Genomic DNA, 24383 nt, shown 5'->3' with positions numbered 1-24383 from the left:
AGCAGCAGAGACTTAACTAAGACAAAGTGAAAGGCGTAGTCTCTTTGTTTCCTGCAGAGAGGCTTGACAAAACATTTGGAAATGAAGTCCTTTCCTCGGCAAAAATTCTATCAAAGGATTACAGAGGATTGACAATAATAGTTAACACTCATGGAATTCCCTGGGCCAGGCGCCGTGTTTATCACCATGTTAGGAGACTCCTGTCAGTCCTGTGACATCGAACCACTGCTGCCCTCACATAGCATCTGGTACAGGGAAAGCATAACCTGCACCTGTCTGAATAGAAGGCAAACACCAACAGAGGAGGAACGGCCATTCGAAGACAGCTAGTCTCCCTCGGCTGGAAGGAGAGCCAAAATTAGAATTAAACTCTCTTAAATGTCAGCCATTCCAATTTATCGTGTCTGCCTGAACTCGGCGACTTAGGCAAAGTTCAAAAGAGAACTGCTGAACATACAGGATGTTCCGGGATCGGTCACCTTTGTGAGATGGAATCCAACAGACTCAGCACATGGGGTCTAAATGCCAGGACATGCCTTCTGCCAAGAGAGGCCAGGCCTGAGGGCTCCTGCTAATAGGAGATGGCCAGGAGCATTTACTCTAAGCACAGACCCAGAGCAGAGCAATAATGGCCTACAAAGCCAGCCAGGAGGCCTGACAGGGCCGGGCGATCCATCCTGAAAATATGTGTTGAGTTCAATTTCAGATCCTGGTGACATGGGGAGAGGGACTCAGAGGGTCTGTTAACTACTAAGCCATCTCTCCGGACACAATGTTTATTTTCTTTTTTAGAGAGATTTACTTGATAGTATAAAATGCATGATAGAGTTAGAAAAACAATTAGCTTTATTTTCTTTTTCATAGCTCATGTTCATTAAGTGGATTAGTTCATTCTGGGTGGTGGATTTCAGTGCACAAAAATATAGTATGAAATCCAGTGTGGGGTCTCACAGTTCTTAGTGGCTTCTTGGACTGTGGAGCTCATGAGCTTGCATAGTCTTTGGGTCTGGTTAATTTTAGTGTTTGCTTTTTTTTTTTTTATTTGCACATATTTTATAATAAAGCTTAAAAATAGAAAAAAAAATAAGATTTCAGACTCTACCTTAGGTACATTTATATGGACCTAAAAAGAAGATTGGACATCAATGAAGTTTTATTAGTACAAATGAGTTCTTCTGAAACAAACCTGCTCCATGTGCTGTAATAACATACTGTGTTCTTCAGTTATTTTTAGGCTTACTTACTATCGTAGAGAATCGCCTTTAGGGGCTGGGGAGATAGATAGCTGAACTAGGCTTACCTCATTACCATGAGGAACTGAGTTCAACCTTCAGGGCTCAGGTAAAAAAGAAGAAAAGCAAGATACAGCAGGTGTGTTTTCAACTCAGCAGCCGGCTGTGGAGACAGGCTGATCCTGGGGTCCACCAGGCAGCCTGGCCAGCTGTGGAGACAGGCGAGGCTGTCCACCAGGAAGCCTAGCCTCGTGGGCTAGCTCCAGGCTAATGAACAACCCTATCCCAGTAAACAAGATGGACCCGAGGAAAAGACATTTGAGGTTGATCTCTGGCTTCTTCATACAGGTGCACATGCACCCACACCCACAGGCTTAAAAAAAAATCCTATCCAAGTGGGTTCCATTGTAATAGGAACAGGGACTGTCTCTGACATGAACTGATTGGCCTGCTCTTTAATTACCTCCCCCTGAGGGGGAAGCAGCATTACCAGGCCACAGAAGAAGACAATGCAGCCACTCCTGATGAGACCTAATTGACTAGGATCAGAAGGAAGGAAAAGAAGACCTCCCCTATCAGTGGACTTGGGGAGGGGCATACATGCAGAGGGTGGAGGAAGGGAGTATTGGGATGGAAGGAGGGAAGGAACCAAAGGGGGGATACAAAGTGAATAAAGTGTAATTAATAAAGAATAAAACACACACACACAGACACAGACACACACACACACACACACACACACAAAATACAAGCAATAAAATTTTAAAGTGAAAATTAAAAAAAAAAAATCCTATCAGGTAATAATTCCCCAGGAAGGCTGGAAGCGAAGTCTGGGGATGGAAACTGAACCCCTGCATGTTTTGAGGCCCTGGAGTCAACCACAGAATTTGCCAGCACTCTCTCTCCGTCTCTTTAAGCGTGTGCAGTTCTACCCCTCACCCCTACCTCCGGCAAGCAATGATCTCATTCCTTTTCCAGAATGTCGTGTGGCTGGGATCATACAGCGCTTCGCCTGTGCCTGGCTGCTGTCAGTTAACACCATGCTTCTGACATTCATTCAAGCTGCTGCCAGTTTCAGGAGCTCCTTTCATGCCAACTGCCGAGTAGAATCCCGTTACGTATCTATACTACCATCTGTTTATCGACTCGGCAGTTGAAAGACATTTCCAGTTCGGGAAGATAGTGTCTAAAGTTGTTATTGATGAAAATATTCAAGCAGAGGCCTTTGTGTGGCCCATACTTTCGTATCTTATGGAAGATTACTTTAAAACGTGGCTATCATCAGATTAAAAAGTGTTACGTTGACATTTTAGTGTGCGTATGAGTGTGATGCGCAAGAAAATGACTTGTGGGAGTCGGAGCTGTCCTACCATGTGAGTCCTAGGAATCAAATTCATGTCATGTCATCAGGCTTTGGGGCGCTTGGAGCCTTCTTGCAGACCCAGCGTTGTTTAATGTTTTGAGAAAGGAGCAAACTGTCTTTGCATAGTGGGCGTGGCACACCCTACCCTGGTGCCTGAGTGACAGCTGGTCCTCGTGTTCAGCAGTACGAGCTGCTGGCAGCTTTTGGAGGCTGTCCTAACAGTCCAGTCATTCTGGATCTCTAAGGATGACGGGAGCCAGGCTTTCATGTCCTTCATGGCCGCTCAAGAGTTTTGTCCACATGTTTATTGCTTGTTCTCTTATTATTTAGTTGTGATAATTTTCTAAGTATTTTGGGAAAAAAGTCCCTTACAGCAATATGTTTTGATAATAAAATGTATCATTTAAAACATTTTCTTAATATCTTTCTTTCTTTCCATTTATTTATTTATTTATTTATTTATTTATATTATTAGTTACATTTTATTAACTCTGTATCCCAGCTGTATCCCGCTCCCTCATTCCCTCCCAAACCCTCCTTCCCTCCCTCATCTCCTCCCTGCCCCTTTCCAAGTCCACTGATTGGGGAGGACCTCCTCCCCTTTCATCTGACCCTGTTTTATCAGGTATCTTCAGGACTGGCTCCAAAGTCCTCCTCTGTGGCCTAGCAGGACTGCTCCTCCCTTGGGGGGTGGGGAGGTCAGACAGCCTGCCATTGAGTTCCTGTCAGAAATAGTCCCTGTTCCCCTTACTATGGGAAACCAATTGGTTACTGAGCTACCACAGGCTTCATATGAGCAGAGGTTCTAGGTTATATCCATACATGGTCCTTGGTGGAGTGTCAGTCTCAGAAAAGACCCCTGTGCCCAGATATATTTGGTCCTTGTGGAGCTCCTATCCTTTCCATGTCATACTAACTTCTCCTTCTTTCGTATGATTCCCTGCACTTTCCCGAAGTCTTAATATCTGCTTTGATTCACTGCTAGGTAGAGTCTTTCAGAGGCCCTCTAGGGTAGGCTCCTGTCCTGTTACTTGTTTTCTCCTATGTCCAATGCACATCCCATTTGCCTTTCTAAGTGAGGATTGATCATCTTACCCCTATCCCGGGTCCTCTTTCTTGTTTATCTTCTTTACGTGTATAGATTTCTCTTAATATCTTTCAAAGAACAGATGTTTTAAATTTTGATGAAGTCTAGTTGATTGTTTCTTTTCCCTTTGGAACTTTGTTTTTTTTTTTTTTTATGTTCTAAGAAATCTTGGCCTAATGGATGGTCATAAGGACTTTTTTCTTACCTTTCCTTTTCAGGAGTTTTATATTTGAATTTGTATGTTTATGCCAATGATCTAATTCCTTGTAAAGAATATTTTGTTTTATGTTGGTGTGTGTGGTGTGTGTGTTTGTGTGTTTATGTGGCAGTGGTGGTCAGAGGACAACTTGTGGAAGTCAGTTCTCTCCTTCTGCCCTGTGTGTCCTGGGTCTCAGGCTTGGTGGCAGGAGCCTACCCGCTGAACGGCCACCCTGACCCAGGTTCTTCTGTGAAACTGTTTCCAGTCATGTCAGTGCCGTGTGAATGCTAGCAATGGTGTGGATTTTATATTCCGGGTGTCAGATATCCCACACTGAGTTCTGACTGGGTTCAAAGGGCACAGGTCAATGTAGGCAGAGCTGCCATCGAAGCATGGAGCCATCCCATCTGTGAACGTGGTATAGCTCACTGGCTTTTTGGTGCCGGGAGATCCTCTCTGGTGCTTTCTAGTTTTAATAGTACAGACATTAGAGTTTTGCTGTTCAGTTTATCATTTGAGTATTTTGGATTTTAATGTTACTGTCAAGGGTTGTCATCCTTTAATTTCTATAACCTTGTGTTCTGTGACCTTGATAAACTCCTTTTAGTGTTTCTAATAACTTTTTGCAGGTTGTTTGATGTTTTCTAGATAGAAATAGTGTTACCTGTTAGAATGACAATTTTATCAAATATTTGTGTGCTGTACTTCTTTTCCTTGCCGCAATATGCTGAGAGAGCTTTCAGTGTGGTGCTGAGTGTAAGCAGTGAGAAAGACAGCTTTACTTTTGTTTCTAATTTTAAGGAGAAGGAACGCTTACTTTTCCTTATTCTTATTACAGATAGAAATAGGTGATTGACAGAGGGATGGGTGATAGGCAGATGGGTAGATGGTAAATAGCTACATACATACACATATACTCAGATAGAGTCTATATGGCCACACATATACATACATACATAGATGAGAGATAGCCATACACGTAAATACACACATAGATGATAGATAGCTACACATATAAATACATAGACAGATGATAGAAGGATGAGTTATAGGTAGATAACAGATAAAAACATGCATGCATGCATACATACATACATACATAAAAGGTGAGAGACACGTGGATGATAGAGGGATAGATGGGTAGATGACAGATACATAGGTACATAGGTGAAAGACACATAGATGACAGACAATGAATCGGTGACAGACATACATACACCATAGAAGGTAGGTAGTTTTTATGAGATTTGGAAGCTTCCTTCTAGCCCCGTTTTGCTAAGTTTTGACCACGAGTAAATGAGAAATTTATCAAACTCTCTGTCTCCATCTACTCAAATGATCAAACGATTTGTCTTAACTAGTTTCTTATCATGGTGCATCCTAAGGCAGCCTTGTGCGTCTGCACGAGGTCCACGTGCCCACCCTCTAAGCTGCCTTGCTGGATGTGATTTGGGAGTTAATGGTTTTCACTCATGGGGAGTGCTGGCTGTGGTTTCCTCATGTGCGTTTACTCTCATTTCAGAGCAGTACATGCACGGAGAATTCGTACTGCACTGTTGTGTGGGAGTCCTGTACAGGGCTGCTAGGACGTACATCTGAAATAGTATTTCCAGGGAAGCCTTGTGCGCTGGAGTTTCTTCACTGGATAGTTTCACTATGAACTCAGCTTCTCCAATGGACATGGGACTACACAGGGCTTCTATTTCTGTCTAGTGAGCTTTGGAAATTTATGTTTCATTGATTTGTCAGTTTTATCCAAACAAATCTATGACAGTAACGTGTTGTCTTAGTTGGGGTGACTGCTGCTGTGACGAAACACCAAAAGCAAGTTGTGAGGGACGGGTTTATTCAGCTTATACTTCAATATCACTGAAAGGACTCAGGACAGGAACTCAAGCAGGGCAGGAACCTGCTGGCAGGAGCTGATGCAGAGGCCATGGAGGGGTGCTGCCTCCTGGCCTGCTCCTCATGGCTTGTTCATGTTGCTTTTATACAGGACCCAGGACCACCATCCCGGGGATGGACCCACCCACAGCAGGCTGCCCCTCCCCCCCATCCATCACTAATTAAGAAGATGCCCTACAGCTCACTCAACTGAGGTTCCCTCCTCTGTGGTGACTCTTAGCTTGTGTCAAGGTGACATAAAACTAGCCAGCACACTTACTGATATTATTTCATTGTTATCTTTAAAAATACTGATGTGTGTTTTTATGCTTGGATGTGCCTGAGCATATGTACATGCATCACGTGTGTACAGGTGCTTGCAGAGGCCAGATGAGAGTGTCTGTCACCTGGGGCATGGTTGCCCCGTGTGGGTGCTGGCTACAGAGGCCAGGTTCTCTGGGAGGCAGCAAGTGCTCCGAACCCTCACCCACCTCTCTCGTTTAAGCCATCAGTTTTCATATTGCTTCCTACTAATGCCCCGGAACATAGAGAGAGGGAGGTGATCTGCCAGCATTAAAAATCCAGTAAGTAAAATATTTAATTAAATATGCAACATGTGTTAGAAGAAAGAAAAGGGCTGTTTAGGTAAATAAAGCAACACATTCAGTTGCCATTTCACCTAGGGGAGCTTAGATATAGAAAACTCTGATCTTATGGCTCCTGACCACCTACTTCAAAGTGAGTCTGAGCACCCATGTGCAGATCTCAGCCCTATAGCGAGCTGGTGTCCATCACTCTCACAGTTTCAACCTGCATCGGACGTTATCGAGCTCAGCCTGGCCCCGTGTACATCTGTACCATGTTGAAAGCTCATCATTTCTCGTCTTTCTTCCCTCCCCCCTTTTTATACTTTGTGAGATGCGTATATGCGTGTGTGTTGTACGTGTGTGTCTCCGTGTGTGCGTGTGTATGCATGTGTATATGTGTGTGTGTGTGTACACTTTCTTTCTTGAGACGGTTTCATGTCACCAGGATTGCCCAAAATCTTCTATGTAACCGAGGATGACCTTGAACTTGTAATCCTTCTGCCTCTGCCTTCTGCCTCTTCCCAAGCCCTGGGGTTACCAGTGGGCACCATACCTTTTCCCCACTTGTCCTTGTGTTAAAGAAGGGACTTTCAGCAGTCCCTTCTGCTGACTTTCCTACGGAAGACTGGTCCTAGAAGAACCCAAGCCCACTATGCAAATTCTTTCCAGGAACCCTACCAAAATGGCAACTCTTGTTTATATTTTCTCCTCCCATTCCTTTTGTTATCTGAAATCTATACAGTAGGTATTTTACAGTAGGTGCTTGTCTCTTTCCCGAGCTTGATACCCAGCACCCAGCTTACAGCACCAAATAGAAAGAGGAAAAGGGAACATAGTTATCCAGGCACGATGGTGCCTGCTGATAATCCCAGGACTTGGGGATCAGAGGCAGGAGGATCAGAAGTTTAACGTTAGTCCTTGGCTACATAGTGATGGCAGAGAAGCATGCTGGACAAGAGCTGCGGTGTTCCAGCTCAGCTGTGAGACTCCTTTTGTTTCTTACACCACAGTCCCCACGTCCATTTCGAGAATGTGGGTGCCAGCGGAGAACTGAGGCGAATTCCTATTCCTGAGTAATTATCAAGGGGCTTGAACGACCAAAACCAGGCTGATGGTGTCAAATAGCAGGGCCCCAGTCGGGGTAAGTTCTAATTCACTCTGACCACAGGGTGAAAAAAGAGAAATGACTTCCGAAAACTGTCCTCTGGCCGCCATATGCACACCGCCCAAATAAATACATGTAAAACTATTTTTTAAAAATCCTAGTGAACAATAATTCTTTTCACGATTCCTTGTTTTCCGTTGTACAGACACATTACTATGTCCACGTGTGTATATATGCACACATATGCATGCATCTGTGTGTAACGTTTCCCCAGGAAAATGGTCTCTCCCAAAACTATCCTTTGTGTCTTGTACTCCTAGGCCCTTGATGTACCCATTAAAATGATTAACATCTAAGATGTTCTCCATAAATTTAGGCAGAAACATTAACTGATCTGAAGAAGTTGTTTTTGTTTTTTTTTTTTTTTTTTTTTTTTTTTCCTGTTAGGGAAAGATTCAGACATTGGGAGGTACCCAAACATTTTGAGCAAACTTGAGCCTGTAAGATCTAATTTTATTTCATTCCAGGAGTAAGATACTGGTCAGAATTACTCATCTTTGGGCCAGGATATGACACTCCCAGCAGAGCCAAAGATGTCCGGCTCGTTCTCCTACCAAAGACACGTGCTCAGCAGCCCCCTCACAGCCAAATCTTCACCCAAGAAGCTCTGTCTAAACAGTGACTTGGCAATACAATTCATCCAGCTGTCTCTTTTCAAATTAGCAAGGACAAAAAAAAAAAAAGACGATGTAAACTAAAAATATCACAATAACTGGAGAGAGACATTTGGAAACCTCTTCAATCAAAGCGTCCGAGTCAATGCAACAAATATTTACATTAGCCAGGGAAATGGTGGGCGACGGTTCAAAACCGTCCTGGGGTGGGTGTAAGCGGAGCTCTCCTCATGCCTGGTGACACTACAGAGCAGACCAGATCTGGGCACCGTCTGCTGACTTGCGTCAGCACTATCTGAGGGAAAGCCATGCCAGCCACCATGTGCCTGAGGACCTGAAGGACAGGCGGGCAGCCTGCACAAGAGTTGGGGTGTTCTGGCTAAGCTGTGGGACTTTTCTTGTCTCCTGCACCATGACCCTCACCTCCATTTGGAGAGTCTGGGTGCTAGTGGGGGACTGAAGCAAACCCTCATTTCTGAGTGAATATCAAGGGGCCTGAATGACAAAAGCCAGGCTGATGGTGCCAAATACCAGGACAGCACTGTGGGCAAGTTCTATTTCATGTATCTCCTTCTCAGGCAAGCAAGATTCTTAATTGATTAACGTTTAAGCTGTGCGATATCCACTCCGGGTAATCATGGCAAACACAATGCCACAAAAGGACAAGAACAAAACACGTATCAGAATCATTCCCACTGCCTGTGTGGATAAGTACTGATTCACTGGATGTTTCTGGGGCTCTTTGCTTTGGCAGGTATGACAGGAATTGTAGCCATTCTGTCCCCAGCTTCTGGTCAAAGATCGCTAAGGAGACACTCTGCTTGATGACACGGTGGCCATCCCTCTGGGAACTGCCGGAGTTTACACTCAGTAGCACTTGGCCTAGCTCTGTGAGACTCCTGAGCCCCTGAACGCTGCCTTCTCCACGTTCTCACTGCTTCCTGTTTATACTTTCCCATGGTGCTCCAACACTGTGTCATTGCTGCTGTCACCACCCCTGAGCTGTGGGCCCCATGAGAGCGAGCCCTAGGTTTTGTTTATCTTTGCACTCCCTTCAAGGCCCATGGTGGTGCTTTTGTGATCACAAGATAAGTAACAAATGTTAGATGGATGAAGGAATTAGTCAGAGACACGCGCACAAATGCCAACCCTGTACACCCTCTACTCTGGATCTGTCCGCATTGTCATTTGCATATCTGAGATGGATGGTTTGGCAGAAACTAACCTAAGATGTAAGGGTCCTTCAGTATCTTAATTTGTTGTCATTTCTCTTCACGCTCTTCCCCCAAGCTCCTGGGAATGGACGTTTGCTTATGACTTCCAGGCCTTTTATTTATTTATAAAATGTGTCTATGTGCATGTGTATGTGCAAGTGGCTGTGGCGGCCAGCAGGGGGCAGCGGATACCTTGGCGCTGGAGCTGGAGCCACTCTAAGTGCCCTGTGTGGGCACTGGGATCTGGACAGTCTTCTAGGCAGCGCAGCCCCTAACTGCTGCGCCATTTCTCCAGCCCTCTGGTAATTTTAAGCCGGCACGTTCATATGCAGGAGACAAGGAGAGCTAACAAATGGCACGACGTAAGTATTACAGGATGCCAGGCGCCGCAGACACACCGTAAACATACTTGTTCATCCTTACTGCTTCCTACTCTTTACTGCATTTTTCTTTTTGCCAATGATAGACTATGGTACTTTTGAGAGGAAGGATCTAGGCTGTGTTCTGTAAAATGCCTTTATTTCATCTTTACTATTAATATTAACTTTGACAGAGCCAGAAAATAATTTTGAAGTCCCTCCTGGTGCTTATTCCCAGGGAAAGCAGATCCTTGGCTTTTGCTTCCTCCTGTTTTCTACACTGTGACTGTATGCCGTAGCCTTGGGGAGTATGTTCTTTTAAAACGCTTATTTCAATTCGTTACTACTACTATTGTTCTTATTTTAATAATATTATATTAATGCTGTGTGTGTGTATGTGTATGTGTGTGTGGGCATGAGCGTGAGCATGTGTGCGAGTGTGACCCTGTGTTTGTGAGTGTGTGTGTGTATGAGCCTGTGAGTGTATGTACATGTGTGTGAGTGAGCATGAGTGTGTGTGCATGTGAGTGCGTGTGTGCACGTGAGTGTATGTACATGCATGTGAGCATGCGCATGAGTGTGTGCATGCATGAGACGGTCAGATGACAGCCTTGTGGGATTGGTTCTCTCCTTCCACCTTTATAGCAGCTTCAGGGATTGAACTCATGTCCTCGGGCTTTGAGGCAAGCAGCTTTACAAACGGGCCCACTTCAGAAGCCCAAGTGCTGCCCCGGGCTCTCTCCTGCACGAGTGTCAAAATGCCTGTGCACCTGGAGCCCTCAGTGTGCTGCCCTGCGTCTTGCCAATCCTTTCCACCTGCCCACCCAAGCCCCAACTTTGCAAGGTCTCAGGGATTCTTCAAGCCGCTCGCCTCTTGGAAATTCCACTTTTTCATTATAGGTATGGCTGGCAGTTTGTGTGGTTCCTTATGAGGGTCCTGTCATTCCCCACACTCGGAGCAGCATGGGTATACTGAGTCTGATGTATTGAAACCATCTCATGGGAAAGCGGACCCTTGAGCTGATGCTCCTCAGCAACACAAGGGGCACAGGAATTCAGGAGAGCACGGACATTTCTTTCAGACATTGCCTGAAGATCTGCTTTCTGCTCTTCTGCCTGACTCAGAATCAGAGGCAGCCATGCTCCCTGACTTGCTCAGTAAGTGGCTCTGGACTGAGCTTAGTCAGCATGGGGGACAGGAAGGCCGGCGCTGTCTGCAGGGCAGCACCTCCGGCCACCCTGGGGCACCAGTGCCGCTGGGGCTGCTCCTCTTGGTCCAGCACCCACAGCACAGCTCTAGCTCTTGGACCCTGGTGGCATCACCACTGCACTTGAATACAGCGCTGGCCCCCTGGTCCAAAGCTTGCTCTCTAGCTTATGGTGCTGTTTTGGGAAATGCTGGAGACTTCAGGAAGCAGCGCGTAGCTGGAAGAATGTGGGTCACAGGGGAAGGTCCTAGGGGACTATCTTGCACTGGCCTGCGCCCCGCTTTGCTTGCTGGTCATCATAAGGTAAGCAGCTCAGCTCTGCTGTGATCGTCCACTGCGATGCTCTATTTCACCCCAGGCCCAGAAACACAGACCATTTGAAGCCAGGAGCTAAAAACAAAACTTTCTTCCCCGAGGCTGACTTCCAGACAGTAGCACAGAAAAGAAATTTCACTGAGTCATGCTGTCACATTCTCCCCAGCGCCGACACTGTTGGTCTCTAGCATGCGACCCTGGTGGCTGAGCACCTCTGCCGTACTATCCTTTGCACACTCATTTCCCCCTGTTATAGTCCTTCTCTCAATTCTTCCTGGCTGGATCAAACGCTGGTGACACTTTGCAAGATGTCACCATCCTTTCTTTGAGGAGAAGGAGTGCCACAGTGACTTGACCCTACACCGAGCCCCTTGAGGGTCAAGGACATCGTGAGTCATATCAAAGGGTGACATTATTGTTTTGTTTATTTTTGCTATATGTGTGTGTTTGTCTCTCTGTGCATGTTGTGTGCACCTCATGCATGCAGTGCTCTTGGAGGCCAGAAGAGGGCATCAGATCCCCTGGAGCTGGAGTCACATGGTGGTTGTGAGCTGAGAGGCGGGTGCTTGAAACCAAACAAGGAACCTCTTAGCTGCTGATCCAATGCTCCAGGCCTGACATGAAATTCTTGATATCTGAATTTGGGACAGTCTGTTTAACTTTCATTCACACACGGTGTGCAGCAGTGCTGAAAGGGAAGCTGTGGAGCCTATCACTTGTCACACATTGTTTTCTACAATACTTGATTTTTTAACACACGTGTGCATGTGCATGTCTGTGTGTGCATGTGTGTGTGTTTGTGCCTGTGTGTGTATGTGTGTCTAATGTGTGTGGTGTATCTGTATGTTTGTGTCTGTGTGTCTGCATTCGTATGTCAGATGTGTGTCTGTGTATTTGTGTGTGCATGTATGTGTCTGATGTGTGTGTGGTGTGTCTGTGTGTATGCATGCATGTATCTGTGTACGTGTGGGTGTGTGAGGTGTGTGAGTGTGTTTGATGTGCATGAGTATATCTAATATGTGTTTGTGTGTGCATGTGTATATCTGTGTGTGCATGTGTATGTGTCTGATGTGTCTGTATGTGTCTGATGTATGTGTGTGTTGTGTCTATGTGTGTGTCTAATGTGTGTGTGGTGTGTGTGTCTGCATCTGTATGTGTGTGTATGTTTCTGGTATGTGTGTCTGTGTGTGCATGTGTGTGCTGTGTGCATGTGAATGCGTATCACAGTGAGACACAAGTCACAAAACAATTTGCAAGAGTCACTCTCCCGTTCTACCTTGCGAGTCCACGATTAAACTCAGGTCACCAGATTTGGCAGCTGGAGTCTTTAGCTCCTGAGCCAGCATCTGAGCCTCAATATTCAGTAGTTTAAAGAGAACTATTTTCTCCTTTATTCGCCATTTCTCTTTGGAGAAAGTTAGGTGAGATGGTACTGTGCCTTTAGAAATATCTTATGAACTTCTTTTGTGCTTGCTTGTTTAAAGACATTGTCTCTTTAAAAAGTAATAAAATAAAATAAAACCAAGATGTCAGAATAGGACCCTGTTTGTTTTCTAGTGAGAGAGGGGAGGAAAGGGTGCAGATTTGGGTGGGTGTGGAGGCTGGAAGGGTCTTGAAAAAGTTGAGAGAAGGGGAAATTGCTATCAGAATATATTGTATGAAAAAAATCGATTTTTAATACAAAATAAAATAAATAAAGACATGGTCTCATGCACCCCCAGGCTGGCTTTGGCTCGCCGTGCAGCCAAGGATGACCTTGCACTTCTGTTCCTCCTGCCTCTGCCTCTCGGTGTGGATATTACAGGTGTGTACCTCCATGCTCGGTTTGTGCTGGGGGGTGGACCCAGGGCTTCACGCATGCCAGGCAAGCTCTCTACCGACTAGTGCGCATCCCAGCCCAGCTCTGCTGCTTGTTTGAAATGGGAGCCCACCACTGCCTCCTCGCTTTGCTCATCAGCTGCATCCCAGAAACCCTTGAGAAACCACACAGGCACAGAGCCCACCTCCCCAGCTCACAGCCATAGACAGTGAGCGGCAGTGTACCACCTGGCTGCAAATCTCACTGGCGTGAAAATGCCAGGCTGGCGCAAAGTCCTGGAGGCCTGCTTTTGTGCCAGATGTGAGGTTTTGAACTGTGACAAATGGGCCATATTTAAAAGAAGGGACTTCACTCTGGCACAACGGATGCTGGTGCCTGAAGCACGGTGTGGCTTGATACACGGGATGTTTCTCAAATCCCTTTCAGATCTGAGACTCGAAGCTGAGAGCATCCGGCATGTGTAATGAGAAATGGTGCGGCCAGTCTGAAGCCCCTCCTCAGCTGCGCCAGGTTCTGGCCTTTCCTTCCTAAAGCCCAGGCCTCAGGACTTGCTGCCAGCCTTGTCTCATTTCCCAGAGAGCCACCCCTCTTCACTGGCACCCCAACGCAGTCTCTGACCTTCCCGGAAGACTGAGCCATGCCCCGGAACCTAACGCAGTTTCTCTGTTAGGAAAGAGTGGACGGAAGAGAAGACAGTCTGTGCTTACTGAAGGAGCTCTGCTTCCGTGAGTTCCTCTGTTCTTAGCTCCCCGGTGGTCATGGCCAGCTCTGTCTTCAGGTCTGCAATCTCCTTTTGCAAGCGGATAATCATCTGTGCAGGGAAGAACGGGTGAACAATGTCCACTTCCGGTCACTGTGACCTTGGTGGAGCAAACATGCAGCTTTGGATGTAACGAGCCACTGGGTATGCAAGATGGCTCAGTGATTAGGGGCCAACACAAGTTCAATCCCTGAGACCCACCCTGGGGAAGAAGAGAAATGACTCCACAAATACACTACCTAACTGTGTACACATGGATAGTCAATTAATTAACATGATTAACTATGTCAGGATACGAAACTGGATAGAGAACAACCTAAAAGGCATTCATGTTCCTAAACTAAACTTTGTCTAAATAACTCTAGAATTAGTTAAAAAAAAAAAAAAAAAAACATTACAGAGGCAACTTGAGACCTTTCTCTCGGTTCCCCCTCAGTCCTCCCTGGAGTGTCTGTAATGCAGTTATGAGTTATCAAAGCACTTCCCTTACACTATCATCCATTAGCTCCATATGCACGCTTTCATGTGTTTCCTTAAATAGTGGGCCCTGTCCTTTTACACGCCTTAAATGATGTAATGTTCTAGCACTGCACGTAATTGCATCTCGTTATTTTTTTCTCATACACGATTTGGGCCCATTTATAATAGTTTGTGCAGCTCTTCATCCTGAACTTTCAAAGGCATATACTCTTCCAACATCATATATCAAACTCTGTCGGAGTTTAGGGATGGCTTAGTCAACAAGCTACCTGTCTTGCTCAAGGACATGAGTGGTCCCCAGAACCCATGAGGAGGAGTTAGATGTGGTGGTGCATGTGTGCTACCCTAGCGCTGGGGAGCTGGATGCCTGGAGTTTGGGGGCCAGCCAGCTGGCTATTGACCTCTAGGCCAGTGAGAGATTGTATCCCCAGAAGAAAGGCTCATGGTTGTGCATGTGTGTGTGTGTGTGTGTGTGTGTGTGTGTAGTGGCCCAGCAGTTAACAGTGCTCAATGCACAAACATGAGAACCTGAGCTCCAATCTCATCACCCGCTTAGAACTCACATCGTGGACATGGCTGCCTGCCACAGCAGAACTGAGGAGAGGGGTAGGTGCTAGGGCTTGCCAGCCACTAGTCCATGTAATGGGAAACCCGTTCTCAAGGGCATAAGGCTGAAAGAAAATGAGAGAGCAGCACAACCAATGTCCTTGTTCACACACACACATTAGTGGACTGTGTAACTGCAAAGGGAAACGAGCGGCAGGGAGTGGGGAGAAACGATATTTGCCTACTCAGTTGGTTGCTTGGTTTTGGTAACTCCAGTTTTCAAGGCTTGGCAAAGGTGGAGTCAGCCTGCCAATGTGTGTTTTGCCAAGTTCATATTATGACCACATAGTCATTAACAGGGTATTTAGTGTTAGGACACAGCTAGACTTACCTCAGGAAGTTAAGGATAAACTGCCACTAAATATATATGTGTGTGTGTGTGTGTGTGTGTGTGTGTGTGTGTAGTGAGCGTTGAAATTTTAAAAAGGGAGGAGTAAGCTGCATGGGGTGATAGCTTTCACAAGCCTGAGAAGTCTTCCTTCTTGCCATAAAGAAACATGATATGATCTTAAGAAGAGTGCAGGGTCCAGGGCTTCCTTTCGTACCTTTTTGAATATTTGAAATGGTTCATACTAAAAACTGATCAAAGGGATTGAGACAGTTCATCACATGTACAGTTTGAAAGAGGAAGAGTGAATGATCTTATCACTAGTGGCAGTAAAAAGTATCTGAACACCCTGGTGCTGGAGGAACCGGTCAGTGGTAAAGAGCATGAACTCTTGCAGAGGACCTGAGCTTGATTCCCGGTACATATGCACCTATGATAGGCCAACAGTCTGTACCTTCAGCTCCAGGGGGCCCAAACCTTCTTCCAGACTCCTTGGACACTGCACTCATATGTACACACAGACACACACACACACACACACAGTCACACGCATAATACAAATCTTTTTCTAAAAAATCATACTTGATAAAATGGCAAGAATTTATTTACACATTGAAAAGACTCAGCTGAGCTGAAGGACATGAGCATCTTTAAGCCGGCAGAGCGCCAACCCCTCTATAGTAGCCCTTTATTTTAGCAATGAGCAGTAGAAAGGGTAAAACAATTTAATATTCTACTTAGCCATATTGGCTAGGCCAGTGAGACAGTGAAAAGAAGGAAATAATTGGCTCATACTTGCAGATCACGTTATTGTCTACATACAACACCCCAAAGTATTTGGTGACAAATAATAAATTTGCCCATAATCCATTTATAAAGATTCTTTCCACTATACCAGGAGCCAACAGTTACAAAGTATAATTTTCTCCGCTTCTACTTAGAGGTTCCACAAATCCTTTGTCCCTCCTGCTATGTGATCTAAAGATACCTGTAGCTAGTTTTTGCTACTTTGTGGGTTCTTGTTTTTCCCACCTTTTATTCCCCCCTGTTTCACTTCCTCTCACCAGATAAAAGAAAGAGAAGGATAGAGGGGGAGAAAAAGGCAGAGAAAGAGACGCAGAGAGAGAGATCCTTGAATCTAATTTCTTTCTTCTTGTTTCTTCTTTGAGCATGACTACTAACAAACGGCAAACCCCCTTGAACAATCAATAACCACCAACCCCATCTCTTGGAGCCCTCACACTTAGGTACCTTCTGAAAAGTTCCCAGAGTTTCAAATGTTACACAGTCATGGGAACTACCTGTGGCTGGCAAAACCATGCCACTGTTAGAGCAGGAGGCCAATCATAGCCAGGTGCTGCACACAGTCTGAAGCGGCCCCATATCCCCACACCTGCGAGTAAAATGAAAACTTACACTTATACTATTTCTACGGTTTTTAAAGAAACCAAGATTCCACAATTGTCACTACAGATACTTGTCCTAGTTAAGGTTGCTATTGCTGTGGTTAAACACCATGACCAGAAGAACTGGTGGAGAAAAGGGTTTATTTCACTCACAGTTCCATATCAGCATCAAAAGCAGTGAGGGCAGGCACTGAAACAGGGCAGGAACCTGGAGGCAGGAGCTGATGCAGAGGCCATGGAGGGGCGCTGCCTACTGGCTTGCTCCCCTTGGTTTGCTCAGCCTGCTTTCTTATAGAACCCAGGACCACCAGCCCGCGGATGACACCACTCGCAATGGGCTGCACCTCCAATTAATCACTAATTAATAAAATGCCCTATAGGCTTGCCCATTGGAGGCATTTTCTTAGCTAAGGTTCCACCTCTCAGATGACTTTAGCGTGTGTCAAGTTGGCATAAATCTATCCAGCACTGCACCTCGGGTATTAGTTAAAGGTGGGAAATCCATCTGTGCCCCAACCTTGAAAACTGGATCCCCCAAACCAGCTAACTGCGCTAACGTTAGCTCTTCCTGTCCCCACAGCTCCACTCCCTTTCCAATATGTCTGTCTGTTTATTCTCTAACTTCTTTATTTAGGGATCGACTTCTCAGGAGGCAGAGACAGGAGGGTCTCTGTGAGCTCAAGGCCAGCCTGATCTACAGAGTGAGTTCCAGGGTGGCCAGGCCTTCAGAGTGAGACCTTGTCTCAAAATAACGAAACAAACAAAACACAAATACAAACAAACAAACAAAAAAAAAAACCAAAAAAGACAACCTTGGGTTTGCTTAGACCAAGGGGTTTTTGTACATGTGATTCAAACTATATGAGGGAGGGGTAAGGCTTTCAATCACAAGAAGATACTAGTTGTGGGGCTAGAGAGCTGGTTCAGAGTGAGTGCTGCTCTCTCAGGGAACCTAAATTCAGTTCCTAGCACTCATCTTAGGGGCACACAACTGCCTCTAGTTCCAGCTCTGAGGGATCTAATACCTTCTTCTGGCCTCCACGGGTTCCTATACTCAGGTGCACATACCAACACACACACACACACACACTAAAACATATTTTGAAGAAAGTACCATCTGTCCTACCGGAGTCCAGAATATGACAGAAGGTTTCCCTGGTGTCTCCAGGTCAGGAAATAGATTTCTTTTTCTGGCTCCCTCTTCACTGGTTTTATGTTAGGGAGAGAAACAGAAATCTCAGGTCCAGTGTCCATATTACAGAGTTGCAGGATCTTGACCTTCATCCCCTTGTTAACACCATCTGTTCATGGGCTCCTCTCACCCTCAGGTAACATGTTCGGAAGATGCTTACAAAACTCCATACAGCCGAGTTTTAGGCTATCTTGACTGCAACCCTCCAAATTACCACAGTATTCTGGACACATGCTCCAGAAGTTTTATTTTAATGCACAGTGTCATGGGTTTTACTTGCAGGCATCTTTTCAAGAAACACTGTCAAAAACCTTCAAGCCTTATAGACTAGAACTCTTTGGACAAGAACTGAGTCATTCATTTTGCTACCTCTCCTAAATTGAGACTGATACTATAGTGTTTATGTCTTTGTGGCTGTGGATGAACGTGGGGTGCACGGGCCCCAGGGATCATCCTATATCTCCTCCCCAGCACCAGCGTTTCAAGGGTGTGCTCTCACACCAGCTTTTGTTAGCTGGGTTCTGGGGATCAAACTCAGGTCTTCATGCTTGCATAGGGAGCACTTTACCAACCGAGCTGCCTCCTGGTTCAGTAATTTCTAAGGATTTCCAAGGCAAAACTACTATCAAAACTACTATTGAACAGAAATCTTCATTTTCATGGATTGAGATTACCGAAGCCATGTCTCCCACAGATTGCCCATGGACCTAGAGGCATCAGGGGAGATCCTGGCCCATGCCCAGTTACCTCAGAATCTGTCCATGTCACTCTGAAGTACCAGTGTTTGGTGACTCTCATCATGTAGGGTAACACCATACTCCTCATTAAACTCTCAGAGTAAGACACAGGAAATACCAGCCAAGATAAATCTTGAGTGATTTTTAAAACCACTTCTTTCGAAAAGATGGATTTTATTATTTTAGAGATTACGCCTCTGCGTGGACATGTGCATGTGAGCGAAGGACCTAAGGATTCCTGGGGCTGTAGCCACCTTCCCTCGGTGGTGAGTCACCTGACAGGAGTGTGAGGAACTGAACTTGGGTCTTTTGCAGTATCAGTAAATGCTTTTAACAGCTGAGCCATCTCTTCTGTCCCCTAGGACAAATATTTGATTGTCACTTGTATTTCAGGAACGATTCACACCTTACAGTAATAAGCAGCAGTGTGTGGCTGGGGTGCCGTTGCTACAGAGACTAGCAAGCCACACTTGTCAGTCAGGAAGAACCACAGCAATTGCTTCAATTATCAGCTATTAGCTTTTTGCTCTTGATCTCTTTGCTTTAAACCTCTCACAGACCCACATCAAACACGTGCTGATGTCCTCTGCCTTCAGATCCTTCAAAGAAAAGTCTCTCCAGCAAAATTTAAAGAAAGTAAAGGAGTGCTCCCAATGTCTTATATGTTTGTTTTCCATAAACTGTGAACTAATTTTTGTTAGGGCCTTTCTCGTTCTGCACAGCAATGCTCTTGGGAGGCAGGAAGGAGAGGCACAGCCACAGTGATGCTCTCGGGAGGCAGGAGGGCCAGGGACAACAGACAACATCCCCTAGGGGTGCAGTTTCTCTTGAATCTGCTTTTGTGTTCTGCTCCATCACCTAGAACTCTGTGGTGCCGGGGTCTGACCGAAATGGGTGCAGGGAAGCTCCTGCTTCACACACTGACTTCCCCATCAGGGCAAGGGAGGCTCCCTGAGGCTAACAGGGCAGAGCAGGCGGCCTCATTATCCTTTTCCCTTCCTTTGCCTCTGCTTTCAGTGGAGTGATGATAGACAGGGAGGGCAGGTAATGGAGAAGAAGGAATTCAGAACACAGCAGTGATCAGTGTTCAGTGATCACATGTTGAGTTTGAGAGATTTGAAAATGAGGTTGGCAAGATTTCACATTTTTGAACTCTGCATATTGCAAGGTCACATGAGCTTCTTTTCTAGAGGAATGAGAAAAGCTGGGTAACTCAAAAATATACAACCTTAATCATTGGATTTGCCAAATATGAGACACTTAATCACAGTTTGGAAGCTGGCCTGAGATGTTCCAGTGTTGCCTGCTTTTCCTTTGCAGAGAACATACAAAACACAAAGGAAAAGTTATAGTCGAGGTGAGTAGTTGAATTATGTTTCTGTGATTCCCTTGCATAAAAAGTTGCTTTGATAACGCAGAAGTTATTTTTATAAAACCAAGAAAACTGATAATTTTTTCACGAAACTATCCAACTATAGCTAACCTTTAAGAAACGATAGAGTAATAGGATGCTTGCACATCTCTCTCTCTCTTTATGAGGTGTGTGAAAGATGACTTGTTACTCAGTCTAAAAGCGAACATTGATGTTTTGTGAATGGCTAAGGCCTTAGTATAAATATAATTGTATTCTCCCATTGTAGTGCATGCCAACCTGTTGGGTGTGTCCACGGGATGGACCACACTGTGTCATGAAGAAGATGCCCTTGAGCTGACTATCTGGGCTCAGCTACCTGCTCTCACTGGGACCATGAGGAAGTTATTTCACGCTCTTGTGCCTCAATCTTGCTATCCATGGAGACAGCCAGAACATCCCAGCCTAGGATTCGAGGGTTACATCAACGAATGCAGGCTGGCACCTACAACACTGCTTAGTACACACTCACTGCCCACAGCCAGTTTCAGCTACCCACACATAGTTATGGTGAGCATATACATTTATCTAAGCCCAATTACGAAGTTAAGTTTCTTATTGGAGCTGGGGTGTAGCTCAGTGCCTGGACGGCATGCCCAGGATGCCCAAAGTCCTGGGTCCTATCTCAGCGCCATGCAAACCAGCCGTGGTAGGGCATGCCTGCAACTGCAGCAATCAGACGGCAGGAAGACCAGAAGGTCAAAGTTCTCCCCACCTGCAAATGAAGTTCAAGGCCATCCTGAGCGACGCAAGTCCTGATCTCAAAAAAAAAAAAAAAAACAAAAACAAAAACAAAAAAACAAAACAAGCATTGCTTACCAGTCTGGGATCTATTTCTTCATTGAGGATGGCTTCGTTTTTGATGAGGGCCACTCGCTGAGCAAATCTGCAGGTGGAGATAGACTCCTAAAGAATAAAGAATGCAAAAAATAGTTTCTTAAAATATGATGGCGTTTCTCTCCAGATAAAGCTTAATTCCCATTAACAGAAAAAGTTACCCAAAGAGTAAGATGTCTGGAAAATACACAATAGATAAGTATACCTCAACATGAGGGAGGATTGACACTAAGATACTATTTTCTATATTTTCAAAATGGTGTTGGCTTGGTAAAAGGCCAAATGCCAAAAATATAGGCACTCCTGGCGTCCCAAGAGGCAACTGGTATGCACTCAACTCTTTTAAACTAGAACTTCATATGACAGTCATAGCCACAGAGGTACCATAATCCACAAGTATGCAAGACCACACAGCAGGTATCCGTAATAAACCACAGGAGAGGTTTTCACCGTGAAGGCTTGGCACTGTCTTGGGATGTACCTTTCTGCCTTGCTTTACTATTTACGAGAGTGTCTATACCCAAAATGTTAAGCTGACTCTTACAAGATTCCAGCTAACTCCATGGCCACCCAGGGAAGCCCTTTGGCAGTATCCCCTGGCAAAGCATCCTGGGTGCCAACATCGCTGAGAGTTTAGGACCAGCTCTCAGGACGGCTCTGAGATGGCCAGCTCTCATCAGTAGAGGGAAAACTGAGCAGGAAAAGTCTGAGATTTCCTTCTCTCTCTTCAAGCATCAGGCCTGCTGAGATTGGCACACGTGGCTTCTTCAAGGCATTCTTCTGTGGCTGGTTCGCGCATGAGTTGATTACGACACCAGCAGAGAACCCCAAGCTGTGATCCCTGAGGTGGATTTGCCTCTGAGGGGGCACGTCAGTGCTGCTCCAGAGATGCAGACTCCCCCAGGCCCCCAGCTCCACCTCACCACCCCGAGACAGAAACCTAGACCGAGATGTCCGGGAGAGGGAGTTCGTACATCGATGTTCCTCTTCTCTAGAGACAGCGTTGCGATCATGGTGGTCATGCAGTTCCCTCCCAGGCTGTCTCTGAGCACGCTGGTCATCATGGAATTCCTGTACGGGATGTGGGTGCGGTGTTTCTCCGAAAGGGCGATGATGACCTGTGCAAAGGTGAACAGATGTTGGCACGAATCGGGCAAGAAAGGCACCCCGGGCAGCGGACTCTCGATCATGAAAATACAAACAAAAGACACGATAACTACACACAGGTGACCTCCGGGCTCAGGCACAGACCAGTCAGCTTAACAAGAGCTTTCAGTGTAAAAATAACAAAAACAGGGCTGGAGAGACATCTCAGTGGTTAAGAGCGCTTGCTCTCCTTCCGGCGGCCCCGAGTTCAATTCCTAGCACCCACACTGAGTGGTTCACAACTGCCCGTGACCCCTGCTCCCGGCAATTCCACACCTTCTCCTGGCCTCCAAGGCCCGCTGCACAAAGAGTGAGCAGCATGGCTGCTTACAAAACCTCAGTTAAGCATCTCATCATCCTCCCCATTGGAAGCTCTTTCATAAGATAAATGCCAGTATTCATTACAGTTCTGGAAGACACTGATATGGGTGACACAAGCAATATGCTTATAAACCTTCTTGGTGATACTGAATTGAATATTAATGAACTCAATTTTGCTTGCAAGTTACAGAAAATGTAAGTGATACTGGTCTCCGCCAGGAGGGGTGGAAAAAGGAAAGCTGTGGGCTACAAATGACCCAAAAGGGTAGTGGGTTTATGCTTGTATCTCTACTGTCCTCCATGTGGTAGAGGTTAGCCACCTCACAGCCACAGGATGGCGGCCAACACCCCTGACATTACATGTCTTCATTCGTAAGTTATGTGAGAGCAGACTCCTTTCCTTTCCTTTCATCTTGAGCTTCTCTGGTGAGCATCATGGTCCCTATATGATCTGAAGGTTGATCACTGCAGCCAGGAGGAAGGCGTCAGTTTGCTTTGGCCAATAAGGATCAAATCCCTAGAGCTGGGATGGGCGCTGGGTGCTCCCCACCAGAAGAGACACCTCAACATCCGCTCCACGAAGGGACTAACTTTACAAGAAAAAAAAATAATTAAACGTCAAACTGTAGATGCCTGTGACCTCAACACTGGTGGACACAGGACAGGCGGGTCCTAGCTATCACAGCTGGTCACTTACCAGCCAGCCCAGCCCAGCCAAATGGTGAACTTCTCTTTCAGCAAGACAGCCTGTTTTGAGGCAACAAGATGGAGGGTGATAGAGGAGAGCCAGTATCTTCTTCTGACTCCACATGTGCACCCAGTCATGTGTACATAGTCACACACAGAGAGATCAGGAGGGAATTTCTGGGGCAGTTACTGAACACGAAGCCACTCAATGCTGTGTTAGTGTTCAGGAGTGTCTGCTTTTGGTGTAGGGCTGGCCCATTTCCTGGAGAGAGGACCATGAGCAGGTCTCCCGGAGCATCACAGTGGGCCCAGGCCACACAGAGCCAAGGCAGGCCTGAAGAGGGACCCAGAGAAGGGATGTGATGTGGGCAAGCAGAGAGGGCTTGGGATGGACTCTGCAGTGAAAGAGGGCAGAGGGGTCAGACAGCTTGTGTGTGTGTGTGTGAGAGAGAGAGAGAGAGAGAGAGAGAGAGAGAGAGAGAGAGAGAGAGAGAGGTGTATGTGGTATGTGTGAGTATGATGTGTGTATATGTGGTAATTGTGTATGGTGTGTGTGTACATGTGTATCTGTGTGTGCTTGTGTGTGTCTGTGTGTGTGCTTGCCACAGGACAATCCCTAGAATGTCATTTCCAAAGATCTTTCCTCCTCGTTTCTTCTTTTGATTTTTGGCGACAATGCCTCTCGCTGGCCTGGAGCTCACCGCGTAGGCTGGTGTGGATCCCACTGAGCCACCGGGCTCCACCTGTGCCCACTTTCCAGTGCAGAGACCACACCTTCCTCACCGCATGGATTCTTGGCACTAAACTCCGCAAACACTTACTGCGTGAGCTATTGGCCCAACTCCGTGTTGTTTATTTCATGTTTTATTCCTGTGTGAGTGTGGGCTCTGTGTGTACACCCAAATGTGAGTGTATGTGCAGGAGTGCAGGTGCCCATTGGAGACCGAAGGCACTGGCTCCCCAACAGCCGGCTTAGAGGAGGCTGTGAGCTGCCTGGCGTGGGTGCTGGGAGCCAGAACAGAGGCTAATTTCTGAGCTTTCCTTCAGCCCCCTTGGGTCTCTTGTGTAATGTTTGCTTCTACTCTGAATGTCGCATATAAATACAATGGCAAAGATTCTTTACATATTCCACTAGTAAGAAAGAAAGGAATCTCACATCACATTTAGTAATACCTTGAAGGACCTGGAAACCAGCCTGGTAGCAACAGTTCAGCTACTCAATGGATTAAGAGGTTTGCTTTCTTATTTTTAAAAGACCTTCTCTTACATTTATGTATGTGTGTATGTATGTATTTGTGTACGTGTGTGTCTCACTGAATTTGAGCAGGTACCCATGGAAGCCAGAAGAGGGCGTCAGAGGAGCTGTAATTATAGGCAGTCAGGAGTGACCCGATATGGGTGCTAGAAACTGAAGTCTGGTCTTTTG

General features: G+C 46.0%; 1 protein-coding gene across 2 annotated transcripts in view; it reads right to left on the bottom strand.

Annotated features, from left to right (window-relative positions):
* Kif6 (kinesin family member 6) overlaps positions 1 to 24383 on the bottom strand; it is a 285962-nt gene that overhangs the window by 161898 nt on the left and 99681 nt on the right. For both annotated transcript variants that reach the window (XM_060369640.1, XM_060369641.1), the window contains 3 exons: positions 21778 to 21921; positions 20786 to 20872; positions 13754 to 13857 (listed from right to left, as the gene is read on the bottom strand). In XM_060369640.1, coding sequence (XP_060225623.1) covers positions 13754 to 13857; positions 20786 to 20872; positions 21778 to 21921 — 335 coding nt within the window. The remainder of the gene's footprint in view (positions 1 to 13753; positions 13858 to 20785; positions 20873 to 21777; positions 21922 to 24383) is intronic.

This window comes from Meriones unguiculatus, chromosome 16, assembly GCF_030254825.1.
Source record: "Meriones unguiculatus strain TT.TT164.6M chromosome 16, Bangor_MerUng_6.1, whole genome shotgun sequence".
NCBI classification, from domain to species: domain Eukaryota; kingdom Metazoa; phylum Chordata; class Mammalia; order Rodentia; family Muridae; genus Meriones; species Meriones unguiculatus.
This window is presented reverse-complemented; position numbering and strand designations above follow the sequence as displayed.